General features: G+C 42.8%; 2 protein-coding genes across 7 annotated transcripts in view; both read left to right on the top strand.

Annotated features, from left to right (window-relative positions):
• The window catches only part of agbl4 (AGBL carboxypeptidase 4), a 245,361-nt gene that overhangs the window by 161,334 nt on the left and 65,506 nt on the right, over window positions 1-18,521 (top strand). For all 3 annotated transcript variants that reach the window (XM_031863834.1, XM_031863835.1, XM_031863836.1), the window contains exon 6: window positions 2,242-2,281. In XM_031863834.1, the coding sequence (XP_031719694.1) occupies window positions 2,242-2,281 (40 nt within the window). The remainder of the gene's footprint in view (window positions 1-2,241; window positions 2,282-18,521) is intronic.
• Window positions 9,179-18,515, top strand: LOC116392416 (BEN domain-containing protein 5-like). Of its 4 annotated transcripts, XM_031863841.1 has the most exons (4): window positions 15,532-15,542; window positions 15,666-15,724; window positions 16,837-16,967; window positions 17,785-18,515. In XM_031863841.1, the coding sequence occupies exons 3-4, from the start codon at window positions 16,866-16,868 to the stop codon at window positions 18,340-18,342; spliced, it is 660 nt and encodes a 219-aa protein (XP_031719701.1). In that variant the 5' UTR covers window positions 15,532-15,542; window positions 15,666-15,724; window positions 16,837-16,865; the 3' UTR covers window positions 18,343-18,515. The 4 variants fall into 4 exon arrangements, with proteins under 4 accessions (XP_031719700.1, XP_031719703.1, XP_031719701.1 ...); XM_031863840.1 differs by having other exon boundaries at window positions 9,179-15,724; XM_031863843.1 differs by lacking the exon at window positions 16,837-16,967 and having other exon boundaries at window positions 9,179-15,542.

Genomic DNA, 18,521 nt, shown 5'->3' on the forward strand with positions numbered 1-18,521 from the left:
GTGTGTGTGTGTGTGTGTGTGTGTGTGTGTGTGTGTGTGTGTGTGTGAGAGAGAGAGAGAGTTGGAGGTTGAGGGTGGAGCCATGCGAGTGTACATCTGTGTGTGAGTGAGCGTGTAGCGGAGGACCCTATGATCTCAGCTTGTGCTCTTGTTGCTCTGTCTCATGTTGTCACAGTGACCTCTACTGCTTACATGGCCACCCACCTCAGCATCCACACCTCCTCCTCCATCACCACACACAACGCACTAGAGCCATATCTTTACGGGTGCAGATACTGTGTGAGTATATACGCTTAACTCGTGGCAAAATAAGCCAATAAACCTTCTTATCTAACTAATTCTAACACTGTCGTACTCAGGAAGCATCTTCTTTCTTTTCTGCCTCCCCGATGCTGAAGTGACCTTCCCTCGGTCACAAGTATCATTCGCCCCTTTTTGGTACTTGACTGAAGACTCATCTCTCCAAAGAGCCTCTGACACCACCCTTTCTGCATTGAGTGGTATCGCCGCCGTATTTTGCAACTTTAGAAAAATGTATTCAGTTTGTCCGTCGCAACAGCTTTCATTTGAATTCTTTGCTCACTTTCCAGTCTGAATTCTACTCAGTAAAACATTTAAGTACATACAAAATATATTTCAATTTCAATTAAATACACATAAAAAGCAATTGTACCTGCAAGAACATGTCAGTAAATTACTTATATTGCTTATAAATCATGCATTATTCTCTATAATATAATTTTAATTAAAGGGGCATTCTGCAGTCAAAGTCAATTTACTGAGGCCAAGGATCCAGTGTTTTTGGAGCTTGACCCATAGGGACTAAAGTACAGCTTATGTTGGTCTTGGCTGCTTTTTTTTATTTCTTAAATCTGTCAAACACAAGTCCCTTAGATTTTATGGATATACAATCCTAAATTACTGAAGTACTCCCTTAATTTTAATGAAATGAAACGTACTATTTAGGTTTGTGCGGACAGCGCACGATTAAAAGTAATTGCAGCTGAGTTAACTAGAAGTCAATTTACATCTGTTGACGCTTTGACATTACATACAGGAAGAACTCAAATTTAGCAGACAACACACACCAAACCCTAACTTAACCTATAAATAACTGATTATTGCTCTTAATGAGAGAAAAAGATGTCGGAGCACTACTTCTCTATTCTTTGATATTGCTACAATGTTGGGGAACTGGTATTTGAAGTTATTCCATGGTTGTGCCCTTTCCATCATATTGTTTATTTGAAGTCACTCTGAGTAAGAGCATCTGCTTCATATTAAATACAATAAGTGTTTGGTAGCCTATCAGAAAGTCCCACTCCAGGCATCACTGTATGTGAGTAGAGAAGGAGTATGTGAGAGACTCTTTGCTTATCCCTCTCAGCAACTGGTTAGTATGGTGTTTGAATATTAATTGAGTCTGGTCCTAAAAGCTGGCTTTGACTGTGACCTAGCCATATGTGTCTCACACACACACACACACACACACACACACACACACACACACACACACTCACACACAGAAACCCTTCATCCTTTCCTAGGACGTGAAGATCTTCTCTCCTGAGGGACTGGTAGATGAGGAGGGCTGAGGTGTTGATTACTGCAGTGCTCAACAGTCAAGGGTGTGTGTGTGATGGGGGGGGCAGGTTAAAGAGAGGGGCGGCCAGCTATAGCGCCTCCTCTAGACTCCTTCTCAGCTGCTGGAGACATCAAGTGTAAAATTTCGCACACTTTCAAACATACTCCATCAAAACCCACGAGGTCACACTTATATGTGCGCGAGTGAGGAAACCACTTTGAAAGTGTAGTTGTACAAGCTTGTAGATTCTAGACATTGAATGTTGGCCTAGACTTAGACTTACCCTAACAGAAGTACACCTTTGTTAAGTTATTTGGAAGAAGTAGCTCAAACTATTTTGTAAAAATGATGACACTGTGTCTCTAATTCAATAGGATATTGCAAAAAAATACTACCGAGTCAATTTTAAATAAAGTGTAAGGAGTTGTCTCTGCGTTGACAGCTGTCAGACAGTAGTCATACAGGACAGGGACATCTTAAATCGTCCTAAATAAATAACTTCCAGATATAATCTGCAGGTGAATTGAAGTAAGCTACTGCAAAAGGTTGTACTACTGAGCAAACTAAACCAATATGGTATACATGAGATTGATTAATAGATTTTCTGTAAGAATGCAAGATAGTAATTGATGACATTTGTCCTCTTTTTTTCCCAGCAACAACGGCGTCTCGACCTGTTAACCATCACCAACACTGGTAAGTCCCTGAGATCTTACGACTTCACTTTCGCCCACAGTCCAGCTCTCTACTTCAACACCACTCCGCCACTGATGTAAAACTGCACTGTGATGCTCCTCCCATTGGAAGCCCAGCATCAGTGTGTTCTTTCCATGTTTTCCATGTGGCATGCTATGGAGTAGACAGAAACATGCCAGTAAAGCACACCGTGTATTTCCCTCTAACCTACTTCTAAATGCTAAACGGGTTACAAGCTGTTTTCTGGATGCTGCTTTCCTCCACAAACATTACTGCACATGTTGTAGGACCAGTGCAGATAACATGGTGCTTGTGCTGTGGAAAACCCTGAAGCGGAAGCTTGAACACAACTGACATGCTTCATGCTCTACAGACACACTCTCCAGACACTTTAAACCCACATAAATACAGGTCTATAAGTCTCTCACATGTATTATTTATATATTGAATATCCAATATGCACCTCAGACGTGTCTGACTGCTACAGTCGGAGACGGTCCATATGGTGCTCCAAGTTTGACTGGAAACATGTCACAAAAGAAGTGGCACTGTTAGAAATCTATGCCAGCCTCGTACTGTAGAGAGGCGGCCGCGAGAACGAGGGATCTGCTGAGATGTAAAGCAAGGAGAAATTCGTAAGACGGGGGAGGAGAAACAGATGGGGATGGCGATGAGGACACAGAGACCCATATGCCTAAAATATCTGGATGATCTAATATGCTTTGATTAGAATAATGCCTATGTGATGCTCATGGAGACCGGGTTAATTTAGCAAGTTTACGTTGCAGATGTTTCTTAAGCCCTGAGCAGAGGCAAGACTCTCCCCTGGACAGTTTGACGGTGAGAAATAAAGGGCTGGGTAGTGTGGTCAAGTGAGACAAAGACATGAGGGAGGGATTAGATTGTCATATAGAATTATATGCTAACATGTGTGCATGTATACAACAACTAATTTGAATGAAACTGACGTCAGAAAGCGTTAGTTTACTGGTTGTGTTCCTGATGGACTGTCACAAATTCATGTCCTCCAATTTCTTTTGTCTGCCAAGCAGCAACATGCTGCTGTCACCGTGTTTCATGTTTGAGGCATCTGAACGTGGTTTACTTGTTTGTTTGTTCGTGTCTCATTAGAGCTGAGGGTATTTCTCCTCATGCTTTAAGGTTGGTACACTCCAGATGGGCTGACAAATGTGATCTACTTGGAGCAAACTCTCTTCTTGCCATTCTCATAAAAACACTCCCTGTTTGGGTGAATACTGCACCACTCGCTGGGCTGTCATTGCTCTTTGCTTCTGATACTAAAGGAAAATATTTCTTACAAATTATCAACCAAAATACAGTTCTGAATAAATTCCAGGCAATAAAATAGGCCACTGAGTTTTAGAATCATGCTCTATATGTCATATCTTAAACACATAATTTAAATGATTGTTAATGATTTTCAGGACTTTTTAGATACTGCAGGTTACATCATCATGTATGACTCTTTCTTTTCCACTACTGTACTTGCTCTATTTTTTGTTAAGTTAACAGTCACAGGAAGTGTGACTTCCATTTAAGCTCCTGCTGCCTTAGAGGTCTCTGTAGGGCCTCGTTAGAGTGACTTAATTGATGGCAAAAAACAATTAAACTTAAATGAAATGCAACACAAACAGCAAAGGGATCTGAATGCTTTGCAAAGCTGCTGTACTCACCAAGGTTATTTTAATTTATTGGTTAGCCAGTATGCAGCAACAAACTAAAGTGCTCCATGGTCTCACTTACTTTTTGTGTTGATTTTGGTCCCAGGGGACAAAAGCAGTAGTGTTTGCGAGCACCAGAGTCCCCTTTTGAAAACCTCTCATTTTACTGCAGCAGGGTCAGACGCACCGCAAAGTCCCGGTTCTGGTTCTCCCGTGCCTCCCTACCCTCCAGCGGGCCCAGCAATATGTCCCGGGCCTCCGGCAGCGTGGTGTCGTAGCTCAGACAGCAGGTTGAAGGCGGCAGCGGAGGCAGGTTGGTTGCTGCCTGAGCAGAAGGAGTTTCTGGTGGAACTAGATAGAAATAGCCCATATTGTCGCTGATGATCTTGTTTGCTTATGTAGGTCATATAGAGGCATCAGTATTTTGACAAGTTTAAAAGCTCCTTCTACTAACTTTAAATTATGTAAAAGGACACGACAACCTGATAAATACCGAGTAAAGTTTTTTACTGGTGATAATAAAATGCCCTGTTAAAATGAAACTGTTACAGTCACTATGACATCCCATTCCGGTAATCGTAATACATATTTTTGTTGTTACGTTGCATCTCCCTCTTTGGATGAGCTCACAATATATTCCAGTAGAACTACCCTCCTTTGGGGTTTAGTCTACACCCATGGAGGGACCCAACATAGACTGAAATAGCTTTCAATTATTTCTCACTGAAAGGTTTCTTCCTCTGACCAGTGTAGAGCTCAGTGTGCTGTGTAAATTATTGCAGGTCATTATTCAGGCTGTTGTTACGCGTGGCCTTGATGGGAAGTCCATTATATTCTTAACTTGGGAGACATGTTTTATCCTGCTCTGCTGCTTATTGTTATTCACGGTGGGTGAGTGGACACACACACACTGAACACGGCGAAGGTTATTATGATGGCTGTTATGAAGAGCAGGTGAGGCTTTCAGATGAATGACTCTGATAGGGAAACACAGGCAGGACGTCCTCTCCTCCCTGCAGATTAAAGGAGTTTCCGCTCCCTCGCTCCCTTTCTCCTTGTCATCCTCCCACGAGGTAACTTTCCTTCTGCTGTTGGCGTGTCTCCCTCTTTCCATTTGACTTAGCATCTCTCATTACTTACCTGTATTTATTTGCCATCTTACATTATCATGTTGCCCTTTTTGTTTTGTGATATGACCTCCTTGCTCTATCCGTCCTTCACCTCTCTTCATCTCGTCTTCATAGCATTGACAGCAGCAGGAATCACAGGGTGTGAACACACTAATAGGCTCAAGTGGCTTCGTAACGTGCTGTGTGTGTGTCTGAGAGAAAGAGATTCGATGAGGATTCTGCCCCTGCTGCTCTGTTGGCCTCTGTCTCTAATGGCGTTCATTAGCCACCCTGAGAAATGATTCACACGTACACATGTGTTCACACACATCTAATCGAGTGCATATGTACTTTACATAAAGCTCTGATGCGCGCACGTAGTGGGGAACAAAAAGAGCACGGCATCCCTTTGCTCCCTCTTTCGCATTTCACACACACACATTCACACTCACTCCCACACACACACACACACACACACACACAGACCCACTCAAACCTCACTCGGCCCTCTTTAATTGGACACTTGAGCAGCGCACGGCTGTATCTGGCTCCTGTTGAACACAGCCTGACATTTCAGACTGCTGACCTTTCCAGCCCCGCCACAACTAAATAATGATTAGTCCTGGCAACTGTTCCACCACAGCAGCAGCCAGGTACACACACACACACACACACATATGCACACGAGCATGTACACACACACAGACACACACAGGTGCAGGCAGCACAAAACAAAAACAACAAAAACACCTGCATGGAAGGCTTTGTCTTTTCACAGTGAGAAAATGGGGTGCAGACATTGATTGGAGAGGCCATTGTCATTCCTTTGGTTTATCGATTAGATTGTCCTTTTCCATATCTGCAGTCAGCACCCAATAATGTGTTGTTCTAAATTAACTCTGCTTGCCTCTGTTTAGTTTCTCCTTTCCCCTTTATGCGCTCTCAGCATTACAGTGGAAAAAAAGGTCAATCATATTCATGAGATCTGGGCAGATTGCAGAGAATGGCTGTGTGCAAGTGTGTGTGTCCGTGTGTGTGTCCGTGTGTGTGTGTGTGTGTGTGTGTGTGTGTGTGGTTACTCGTGAACACACTTTTGGGTTTGTGCACAGATGCGTGCAGTGCGCGTGTGTGTGTGTGTCTAAACTAAAGCGATGAAGCGGCGTGAAGATAATAGGCAGCTCTCAGATCTCTTCTCTCACTTTGGTCTCTTTCACTCGATCACTTCTCTTATTGTATCTCGATTTCCCCGCTGTTTCTGTCAGAACAGAAAAGAATTGGTCTTCATTAGAGCCTCTCTTTAGACAGTCTTTGTGTTTCCTGCTCTGCTCTCTCCTCACAAAACCACTGTACATTAGAGGGCAGAGGGCACATTTTGCGCAGCTTGCTGCTCACTATCAAATGTCTGAATCTTTCTTTCTACATGTGGAAATATGTAAATCTAGCACGTGAGTGCATGAGTATATGCACAATATGAACAAATGTATTAAGTATGGAGCTGATGGTCACAATCATAATTATTTCAGCCTTAATTTTTCCATTGAAAACCCCCTAGTCAGGCTGTATAAAAAAAAAATCAAAGCAGGAAAAACATCAGTTCATGTTGCTAAATTCAAATTCCAATGCATATTTTAAAGAAATGGAAACATCTTTTGGTTTTCAGGAGTCCAGTGGGGTATCCAGCGGATACATTGAATACACAAACAATAAAAGCACAGCTCAATTGTATGGTCTTCAATAGAACACATTACAACCAAACTGACAACGCGCTGGTGGTTGGTACAGTATCTTTACTGTCACAAGTGCATTTACTTTACACACCGCAGTAGCTGATATACCCAGTCCTAGTAGTTTGTGATGACATTCATTTGAAGGAATCTGCAGTGTGCTGAAGGAATCCCTCACGTGTTGTGTCTCGATGAACAGTCATGATGTGGACGTCCAGTTAGTACTTTATCTTCTTACATTAGGCTTCAACTGATGATTGGCATACAGCGAGATGTCTGATCTGTTTCACACTTTCACCAGTACAGTAGACATGGGAATTAAGTTTTTTTTCACCAGGATGACACTTACAGTTGCTCAAATGGCCAGGAGGAGCAACAGTTAATGAAACAAACACACCATTTGGAAATCAGGGAGCCGTGGAAATTAGTTTGGCTGTTATTGCAGAAAGCTTAGCCATCAGCAACAAGTTTGTTGTCTGCCCAAACGTATTATGGTTGACTAAAACAAGACAAGCACCAACCTCAGACTAAAAAAATTAAAAAATATATCTGATAGATATTTAAATTAAACAAATGATTTTGCTTGTTTTTCTGTACGTGCAGGAATAATTAAATGTTCGACTCCCATGAGCCTTGCTTTCTCCAGGAAGTACCAGCATTAACAGCGCCTTTTCTATTTGCATAATACGTGTCTGAAAATGGGGATTACTTCGAAGTAAATTGTCTGCAGTGTGAACGTGGGGTCAACAGTTTGCTCTAATTTACACAATGCACCAGCCTGGCCTTCCCTCAGCCATTTAATAGCTTCTATTTCTCCAGATGAAAGTCTCTGGGCAGCCGTCCAAACAATATAGTGATATATCATGTGCTTATGTCTTTGTTGTGGTGCTGTTGTTTTGAATAGCATGTCTTTTTCTTGGTCCTCTTGCAAATTGTACCCATGGAGTTCTGTCATAGTGCTGAGAGTTTCCCTCCCACTTCTAATGCTTGCTTCATGAAACACAGGGAGAATATTTAAGCTATTTGAGGTGGTACCATTCCCATTTGACTTTGAAGAAAACACGTTTGTGTCAGAACATTAATCTTTCTTTCCTTATTCTTGCAGAAAAAAAAGAAAGTTAACCCCTTGTGTGTACCAGTTTCTTTCTTGTCCAATGTACAGACTTTCATCAGCCGATCTTTATCGGCCGGACCGATACCCCTTTTGTGTTGCACTGAAACGTACACTCATTCATTAAGCCCTCATTTTACCATCGAACGGCTGTGATCAAGCCAGCGGGGCACTGTAATGGCAAAATATATTGAACTCTGTGTATCCGTGTTGTGAACCTGAAACTTACGTGTGGTTAAAACTATGCAGTAATGAGGAACTTGGAGGTGAAAGTCTCATCTTATCTTGAAACCGTAACTGGTTCCCAGTTGAACGCATCTGGCAGAAACTAGATAATGAGCAGATCAAGACAGCCTGTGTCAAAAGACCTGTACTCCCCTATGTATGATTTATCTAGAGGAGGGGGCCTCTGTATGCATAAAATGATGTGGTGTCTGATACTTCGTCGAAGCATTCACACAGTCTACTCAATACGTAGCTGTTGTGGTTTCTTCCCTCTTGCAAGAGCATAAACGGACAAAGACAAACTTGAATCTTGTTAAGACTTTATTATTGATTTGTGAACAAAAAGTCTCTTCTCCCGATTAACGTAGAAATCTTCCACAACAGCACGCATGCACTAAAAGCCCCACATGGCCGGCCCGGCTATGTGAACAAAGCACCGAGAAGCTCTGATTACAACACACACAGATGGAGAGTTACTCCACTATATCTTTACATAGCAAATAGTTGTTTGATGCTTTATTAATGTTCTGAATATCATATATTATACTTTAAGTAAGTATGAGCTTCTTGCACATTATTCCTAACCCCATGGTGCTTTTCGGGAGTTGACCCCGGCAAGAAACGTTTGAAACAACCTGTGTACAGCCTCCTGCTCGCCACCCAGGCATGTGGTACGTACCTGAGCTGATAGAAATCTCTGGGTGGCTCGATCACTGAGTGGTTGACTGGCTTCGGGCTGGGGAGCTGCAGAGATTTGTTTTTAGTGGAGCACAAGACTTTGCACCTTGAGGGAGGGAAGAAGGGAAGAAGAGAGAGAAGAAACAGAGAAGAACATTATTTATATGAAAAAAGCAGGCTTTTGTGTAAATGAGCAGCTGTGAAAACAACACTTCCTATTATTGCCCTAATTATATCCTTTCTCCGTGAATTTGCATATTTTATCTCCCTCCTCTTCATTACTTTGCCTCCATTTTGATGTGGTTAAAAAAAAAAACTCACATAAAACAAACAAAGAAGGAGATGAAGGATGGAGGGGGGGGGGTGCGTTGGCCGCTTCATATTGAGTATTTTCCAGTTGATTTTGTTAAAGGCTTCTCAGCAGCATAGCTAAATAAGCAGCAGCATGCTAATAAATGGAGAACGAGTGTGATAATTCACCAGACGAAGAATGCAGGACTGTGAGAGATAGGGACCAGAAGGAAGGGTCAGCACAATATTGAAAATATTCCCTAAATATTTGCCACGAAACAATTATTTAAAACCTTTCTCCAGCCTAAATGCCTGAATGTTGGGTTTTTTACGTCAAGCATACTGTATATTGCTAATGCTTAGAGTAAATATTCCCTGTGTCGCAAATACGGTAATTTCACACACTGTACACACAGTCAACCGTGTGTTTCATGTTGTTGCAAGCAGAAAAGGGGAGAGAGATGGAGAGAGAGAGTGCTAAACTCAGAGGACAGTAAATGACAACAGAGAAACACAGACTCTTGTCTGTCCGCTTTCTAAAAGGGCGATGTGATGAAGGCAGTAAACAGGCTGTGGGCTCTGAGATTATTTCTTTGTCACCAGCAGAGCCACCAGTGTTGCTGAGCACTGCTGTGGAGCAAATCCTCCTAGAGAGGGCTGATTGGATTTTTGTTCCAGGGAGCCTTTTGTGTTAGCAGCATAGGGACTAGATAATAGAGGTTGATGCCACTCTGTCTCTGTGTTATGGCTGGTGGATTGAGTTTTTGGACTGTGTGTGTGTGTGTGTGTGTGTGTGTGTGTGTGTGTGTGTGTGTGTGTGTGTGTGTGTGTGTGTGTGTGTGTGTGTGGTCTTTCTAGACAACCACTATGTTATTCACAACTTATTGCATTCTCTTTGCTTCTGGGCATGCAGGATGCTAAATATCGGAGCATCGGGGCTATACCTGTTACTAATAGTAGGGCTTACCGCTACGATGAATTGTTAATATGATAACCCGTCTATCAAATATGAAAATATTCTGCGCATGCAGGTGTACGTTGCCAGGAGATACTCACTGCTGCCACGGTCAAGGTCGTTATCAGCCTTTCCTCAGTCTGTGCCTTGGTCCTTCTGTCAGATCTACGTGTGGAGCATGTATGCCCACCGACTGTGTATGTAGAGGACTGTATGTATAAATACAAATTTTATACATTATTGATTTGTGTAGGGAAATTCTACTTTTAATTGCCCTGCTTTCACTCGCGGATCAGCCGTCAGGTTCATATAGAACAGCAGCCTCGGTCTTTCTGCAGGAAACTTCAACACAGCAGACGCTTGAACCCAAGTCCATTAAATTCAGTGAAGTCATTAAGCCACCCTGCTGTGCTGTGCTGTGTGTGTGTGTGTGTGTGTGTGTGTGTGTGTGTGTGTGTGTGTGTGTGTGTGTGTGTGTGTGCGTGTGTGTGTGACTTTGCACTGACTTCTATTGGAGACCAAGGAGTGATACAGATTTTCACAGGGCAATCACAGTCAACAAGCCAGTTAGAGCAGACATTCAACAGAAATATTTAATGAATTGCTAATGTTTCCAACAGTGCACATTTTCGAAGTTATATTAGATTGAGAAATATTTGTCCAGAGTATGGTCTTCAGCCCTGGAGGATAATTATGGATTCATAGGTAATGAAAAATATTGTCAAACCTCTGCAGACGTATTCCCTTTCTTCATGGAACAGGAAAAGTTGCTCCTTAAAATTCTGTGTACTTGTCTCTCAGAGGCGGCATCTCAGTGACAACAGAGGTGTGGAGTGTTGTCAGGCGATGTGTCTCAGGCCATGCTGCACCTGATTGCCAAATTTGTCTTGACTGTTTTCTCCACCACAGAACTAAATGTGTCTCCAGCATTGACAAAGAGCTAGACTGTGTTTCTCACATCACACAGGATTTACCACAGATTTGAATAGGTTTGGGTCAGCATTATTTTAGCTCAAACGGATAAAAATGTGTTTGCGTTTCGCTCACCGGAGAGTTTAGATATTGCTCGCGAAGATGAAAATTTGGATACGATTAAAAACATGAAATAGAACGAGGGTACAAGGGAAGAAAAAAGCTCTGTGGCATGAACAGACGTTATTGTACGTTGGGGACTTGCAGCTCTTTCAATAGAAATTAAAACAAGATTAATAAAAGAGCAGCGCACAATGGAATAAGATGACTGCTGAGTTTTGATGTGCTTCTTTCAGACGCAGCAGCGCACTCTGTGGTAACGTATTAAGCTCAGAACCAATCTTACAGTGAGCTGCAGGAAGGATTCTGTGGAGGATTTTTTGAGATCTGTGACCTTCTTTGTCCTTGACTAGTGTGTGTGTGAGGTGGGTCTGTGTCGCCCCCCCCCCCATCTGATCCATCACCCCACCACCATGGGTCCCCCCATCCCGTAGCGGGGAGCGAGCTGCTGGGCGGCCTGGGTTTTATCTGCTATTATCTGTCAGATGCTATGCACCTGTGAGCCTGGCTGCCCCTCCGCATGACGGGCGGCCGTGGTCGCTCGAACAATCCCAGTGGCTCCCTGCTGTCAGCTACAGCAGCAATGAGAAGTTCTCTGGCTGCCTCCGTCTCTCTCTGACAGCCACCCTGGAGGAAACGGGGACGAGAAGCAAAGGGAAGAGGAGGAAAAGGGGGGAGAAATACCATTAGGATGAGCTGTATTCCCACAGACCAAAGCTTGCCCACCAGCCATGTGCAGCAGCTCACCTGGCTGCCAGATAAGTGGAGATTAGAGGACGAGACGGTGGAAAAGGTATTAGAGCCATAAAAAAATGTCTCTGAAACCCAGGGACAGCTTTGATACTTTTAGGATTCCTTGTGTCGTGTGTGACATTTGATGCCGACTTAAAAAGGGGCGCAGAGTCGGACGCTCCGCGCTGCTCCGACACAGATGGGGCAATATTTGGTCTTTTATGTATTTTTGCTTGTTTGTTCCCCGTATCTATTGTTGGACTTGCTGTTGCCACTGTATAAATTACAGTTTTGCGAGTTCCCTATCTAGTTAGCGGAGAATAACAGTCTGGTGACAGGGGCAAGATCAATACAGGGCCGCAGTTGGAGGTAGAGCGGCCCTAATGAACTGAATTGACTGGTGCTGAAATATGATCAGTATTTCTCTGGTGGCCATTATGTCCCTTATGAAGAAGATCAATGTCTCGTGGGTGGATCACTGAGTATACACAGCATGGTGGCAGGGCCGGTGCTGATACCACTCTAAAAACTTAATGAGGGATTTAGTCACAATAAGGTTTGCCTCTGTGTGTGTGTGTGTGTGTGTGTGTGTGTGTGTGTGTGTGTGTGTGCGTGTGTGCTCCATGTTCTTCTTTCCATCTCTCTCTTTCAGTCAAAGGTCTGTTTTCAGGCCCTGCAGCATTAGTAGCTGATGTGCTTGTATGAGACTGTGCTGTTCATTTCATGGGCTATCACTTTTTAAATTGGTGAATGCCTTCTTCATGGTTGATTAGTAATTCATGCGGAGCTAATTAAGAGGCTTAATAAGAGAACGACTGGTGACGTGCCTCCAACCAAAATAGGAAAGCGCTTTTACCCCGGACTGTAAACACTTGTGATTGATCGTGGTGGCACGTTGCCCATAAAAGACGTTCACGCTCCTCTGAATCCGTCGTCTTGGAACCAGACACCCATATCTTCATTTTGCCTGGTGCTTTCCTGATCTTGGAGCATCTTTCCAGAAAGTTGCCTTAATGATCCCTCCGTCCCAGCTGTCTAATGCCTGGCATCGTCCTTTTGCTGGGTCTGTTGTCTGTGTGATGCTGCTCAGGCTGGCGCCCGCTCCCTGCCAGCCATCATCACGCACACACCTGTACCAGCATCTGTCCATCCTGCAGATTGGCACAGGTGCTGCCTGTAGATTGACTGTCTACGTGCCGTTAAGGCGACGTACACACCCCCAAGCATGTGAATTGCAAGATGTCGTCTTGTTCTCCTTCTCTCACTATAATTGTCCGTCGCACTTATCTGATGAATAAAGGGGTCGTTTATTGAATCCGGTCGTCCATCTGTCTGTTTGTCCGTTTATCGGTGGGAACTCTTTATGATTCCAGGCGCAACACTGCAATGATGACGTGTGTACCCGCAGTCTAATTCCATCATCAGCATCATTACTGCTATTATCCCGTGTCTCCCTTTAATACAGGCTAATGGATGACCAATAAAGATAAATGAGCCTGGCAGTGTGGAGCTAATAGGCAGGACATGATGTCTGGCTTCTGTCCTGACTCTTCTCTTTACCCGATCAACTGGCCCCATAGAGACAAAACATAGCTGAAATAAAATCTGCAGTTATTCCTTCAATTTGAATCAATCACTGTATCTTCAGCTCATCAGCATGCCAATAGTTTAGAACAACTCAGCGTTGATTTTGTATGCTTGAGTAACTACTTAAAAAAAGAGCTGATTGGATTTATAAATTAAAAGTCAACAAACAACAATGGACACACAGCATTTAACTGATATTCAAAGTGTTAGGAATTAATAGCGTTTTGGATGTGGAAAGGTCATTTCTTACTCAACGGAAAGTGGCACCAACTCTTCTCTAATTACATGTTTATAGTCCTTTAACGGTGTGTATTTGTGAGAGAGAGTGAGAGATAATCAAGAAAATATGATACTACCATATTCTATGTATACTGGCATAGACGCTGCAGTGACAAATGACAGTTCATATTCAGAAATTGTACACATTCTATATATTACACAAAACAGTGCGTTCATCGGAGCACTGTAAATACAGGTGATAATTAAATGGAAATAACGGACTGTGGTGAGTTTACAAAATGTTCAGTGGGGGGGTGGGGTACATTCTCACATTCAGAAATGTCTGTAATATAAAAAAAAAATCTAATTAGTTGAGCTCAACTTTTATTGTGTCTCCAGGCAGACTCCACTCTTTGGTGCACCTACATAAAACTTAAGGAGTTTTTGATTTGAACTTGCCGGAGTAACGTCGTGGTTTAAACACTGGCCACTTCAAAGACAGAAAGCTCCAAAAACCGAGCAGCCTTACGTTGACAAGCCCAGCCGTGAGCACAGGAGAGCCATCGAACAGAAGCTTAGATTAGCAGTAATCCTTTGTTAGTTAGACTTGTTGAGAAGCTGCTCAAATCTCTTGTCCATCACTCTCCTTCCTGTTATCGTTTGTGGGGCTCTGTGAAAGTGTCAGTGTAAAGATGTTTAGGAAATGACCATGGCACAGCCTTAAAAACTCAACTAATACGATTTATAAAACATGTTGCAATATGTTGCTTCTGTAAATATGTAAATATGTATATGAATGTTACATTTAGATAGTTCAACGTAATGTTTCTTCACAGAAAAATGAAGCGAACTAGTCTCCCAAATCAAAAGCATCACTTGGAAGATGTAACAAACAAAACAGCCCAAAATACTGCTCCAATAACTGACATAAAATGACTGTTATACTGTTCTGGGAGTTACTGTGATCACTTTGTGTTTGTTTTTTAAATTCTCTTGTATACATCTAACAGACTCTGGAACCGGTCATACAGCACAGTGAACAAACATCTCGGGGAAGCTGGCATTTGAAACAGGCCTAATCATAACTAACTAAATGCCTGAAACTATGAAACGAAATATCAGAGAAGAAAAAATGCTCCGTATAGTTCTGCATCAGTTACTTTTCAATTACAGCAGCCGAAGCAGAACGAAATTGTTAGTGTCATTTATCGACTGTGGTGCTCTCCATTAGAGTAACAACTGAGAGAAATCCATCCTGTGTTTATAACCACCTGGCTGTCTAACAATAACAAAGAGTTCATTTCTGTCAGCCGGCCTTAAATCTTTCTGTTGTGAGTCAAGGAGCAGATGAAACGAGTACACCAGGAAACACATGAAAGCGCACAGAGATCAATGAAATCTGACCAGGCAGGTAATCATCTTGGTGGCTTTTCTCACTGCAGCTCCCTGAAACTATTTTCTTACGAGACAAGAGGTAATCGGTGTCTAATTTGAGAAAGGTAATGACCCTGGACGTCTGAAATATCCTGCTGAATCACCTGAAACAATACTTGAAATATCATATGTTAAAGTTGGTATTTTGCAAATCTTGTTCTTTGCAAATATAAATAGAAATATAAAGTGTTTTAATTATTATATTCACACTACAGGTGTGTAGTGTTGTTCAAATGTTTATGACGCAGATATATGAAAACAGTTGAATACTTCTGTATCTGAGCATCTCTGAACAACAAAGTTACTGTCACGTCCATTACTTATGCCTTGATGATCAACCCTGGTGATGTGGACCAGGCAAGACTAGCCGAGCGCAGACACCATCCCCAACCCCCCTATGTGTATATATTTTTTTTTAATACTTTGTGAGGAAAAACTGTCAACCATATCCAAAGTGCAGGACCAAAGAGAAGTAAAATAATGTATGCTTTTGTTAGATTCTTTGAAGACGATATGTGCTACGCGTTGCCCGTTTTAAATGTCGAAGATTTCAGACCTCTGCACAAAACAGATTTTGATAATCAGAAGGTGTATCTGGTTCACAGAACTGAAGAGAATGGCAGCGCAGGCCAGCCGTGCGAAGCACAGATCCTTGCCCTTGCAGGTAAGTTGCCCTTTTAACACATCCGCGTTTCTATTTTTTAAAGATGTTTTTCCTCTGTCTGACCGAGTAACGTTGATGTGCGCGAAACGTGTCAAGGTGTCAAAGCAAGTCGTTTTGTCCGATCTGTCAAGACGTGATCAGCTGGAGTCTGACACTGATAGCCACAACAACGTCCTCGGCTAGCTAGATAAGCTAGTCAGATATGCTAAGATAAGTTTGGGAGATAGTCATTACCTTGTCGTCAATGCTTTACAGATTTTTACACTCGGTGTGATCGTTTTCCAAGAGTTGTCTCTCTTGTTTCGACAGAGCAGTGCTGCTTGTTTCGCTAAATACGTGGCATGCAACGTTAGCCAGTCACAACGGTTGTTTACAACACGGAGCTAACGCTTGCTAGCTTGACGAGTGTTCGTTCCGCGTTAGCATGTTAGCACTGACGCGCTCGTTAGCTGCGTGCAGACGCAGAGCTGTCAGTGCATGATACACACATGTGACAGTCCGCGGTTGACCCATTATCGATTTTTGTAGAGGTTTGTAAGTGTAGGCGAGCCGCTAGGATTAGAGCTTCGGTGGGTGGCGGTTAGCTTGTTAGCTGGGCTTATCTGTTGGTTTGTGCCACAGAGAGGATGCGGTGCTGCAGTCATCGTCTCAGATATTAATGGGGACAACGTCTGTCAGTAACATGTCAACGTCATGGTTGTTTCATGACGGCGCATCATGTGCTGAAGTGAAACGATTTGCTCAACGCTAGCTCCAGCTACGGTGATGTTTGCTCACGGACGTTTTCTATGCCCCGATCTTTAGCTACCTCACTAATCCCCGAATCTGAGCTGTCTGGGCTGCGGTCCGATCAACTAACACCTTCACAGCAGCAGTTATCTTGAAGCGCTTTGTAGCCAGGACGTTTTGTATCGCAACACCCTGTAAATATGTTATTGTGAGAGTGCTAAAGTTAGTTTGATCTAGCAGAATGGAGAGACAAAACGCCATCTGCTCGAGTTGGACAAATGGATGAAATAATTCTGCAGGTACTTTAACGTTTCATGAAAATCCATCCAACTTTTTGGAAACTTTTATGAGTTTCTTCCTGCTTCTATTTCTGCACTTCACAGATACAGTAGAGGAATTTGAAGACAGTATAATGCAAAAGAAGATGAAAATTCCCAAGATGTCCATCAAGAATTCAGGAAACTCTATCGAAAACAATTTTGGAGAGGAGAGAATGCCACTCAGGCATAAAAAGGTAGGCTAACCTAGATTAGATGGTAGTTGTGTTATTTTGGAGTTTGTACAATGATACCAGTATCATGACATTGAGTCACACTGCCCCTTGTTCCTGCTGATATTAGGCTTATTTATTGATAGAAATACAAGTTTATTATCTAAAATAAGTAAATATAATCAGCCATGTTTGTGGGTGCAATGATCAATAACAAGTCACAAAATTACAAAGTATCCCACTTAAATTTCTTATATTGACACTCTTTTGTGGTGTCAGTAAGGACCCTAAATATTTTTGCCCATAGAAAAAAAAGCATTGTAAGTGTGAACGCATGTGTGACATGTATCATGTTGATCCCTACACAGAAATAGTCTTTTATTTAAATACATCTATTGATGATACAATGTACATTTCCATAAACTTGGCTGACACCCAAAATCCCCCACGCTATTTTTACCATATGCTGGATTAACACAAATTCAGCACTCTGGACAGCTGCCCTTTCACAGACAAATCCTCTGAGCGGCTCATCAAAGAACTCGGTGACTCCTCTTCTCCCAGTTCCTATTGAGATCTGCACAGTCCACGCAAAGTGTTTGCAGTCTGTCATGTCCTCTTTAGATTGATGTGTGATTCTTCTCTCTGTTTGGCCTTCAAATTGTTGAATAGAACCACTATTTGTCACATATGAAGTGCACTTTGTCACTGATGCCGCAAAGAGATTTGGGAAATTCTGTGAAAAATTGTGTTCATATGTTAACCTTTCTAGTTATTACAAGTCAAATTTCATTTCACTGGCCTATTTGTCCCCAAAATTGACAGTTATTGCTTTCTTCAGGCCCTGTCTCAGGACCATGGACGCCCACTTTCCAACTCCTCCAAGAGCCTGGCAGCAGTAGTGGCTCGCCTGGAGAGAAATGCAGCCAGCTCCTGTGTGGAGGGCGAAGAGGACCTGGACGAGGACCGGCTGGCTGAGGAGGGAGAGGATGCAGATGACGAAGATGAAGATATGGAGGCAGAGCATCAGCATCATCATCACCAGCAGCAGCAGCAACAACAACAACAGCATTTGGAGGTGGACGCGGATTGTGTGTCTGGGGTAGTTCCAGCAGTGGTTCCTAGAGTCCTGTACGAGGAGCTGGTGCATAGCTACAGGCAACAGGAGGAGGAGATGAGGAGGCTGCAGCAGGAGCTGGAGAGAACCCGCAGGCAGCTGGTGCAGCAGGCTAAGAAGCTGAAGGAATATGGCAGCTTGCTGACAGAAGTCAAAGAACTGAGGGACTTCAACAGGAGGTTGCAAGACGTACTTCTCATGCGACTGGGTAGCGGTGAGAGACAAGGAGCATGCACACCCCAACACGCAAAATACTGCCGTGTATGCCACAAAGTTTACTAGTAACCTTTGACCTTCAGTCATTTCAAGAATTGTGATATTGAAAAATGAGTACATATATAGTCGTATAACTAAAATTCAGCTTTAGACATTGTCTTTTTAGTCTAGATGTACATGAGCGTGTAGGACTGCTGTTAAAAATCAGTTTATTCTTCTGAAATCAAGATACACCAACAAAGTTA

Source organism: Anarrhichthys ocellatus, unplaced genomic scaffold (assembly GCF_004355925.1).
Source record: "Anarrhichthys ocellatus isolate YVR2014 unplaced genomic scaffold, GSC_Weel_1.0 scaffold30, whole genome shotgun sequence".
Taxonomy (NCBI): domain Eukaryota; kingdom Metazoa; phylum Chordata; class Actinopteri; order Perciformes; family Anarhichadidae; genus Anarrhichthys; species Anarrhichthys ocellatus.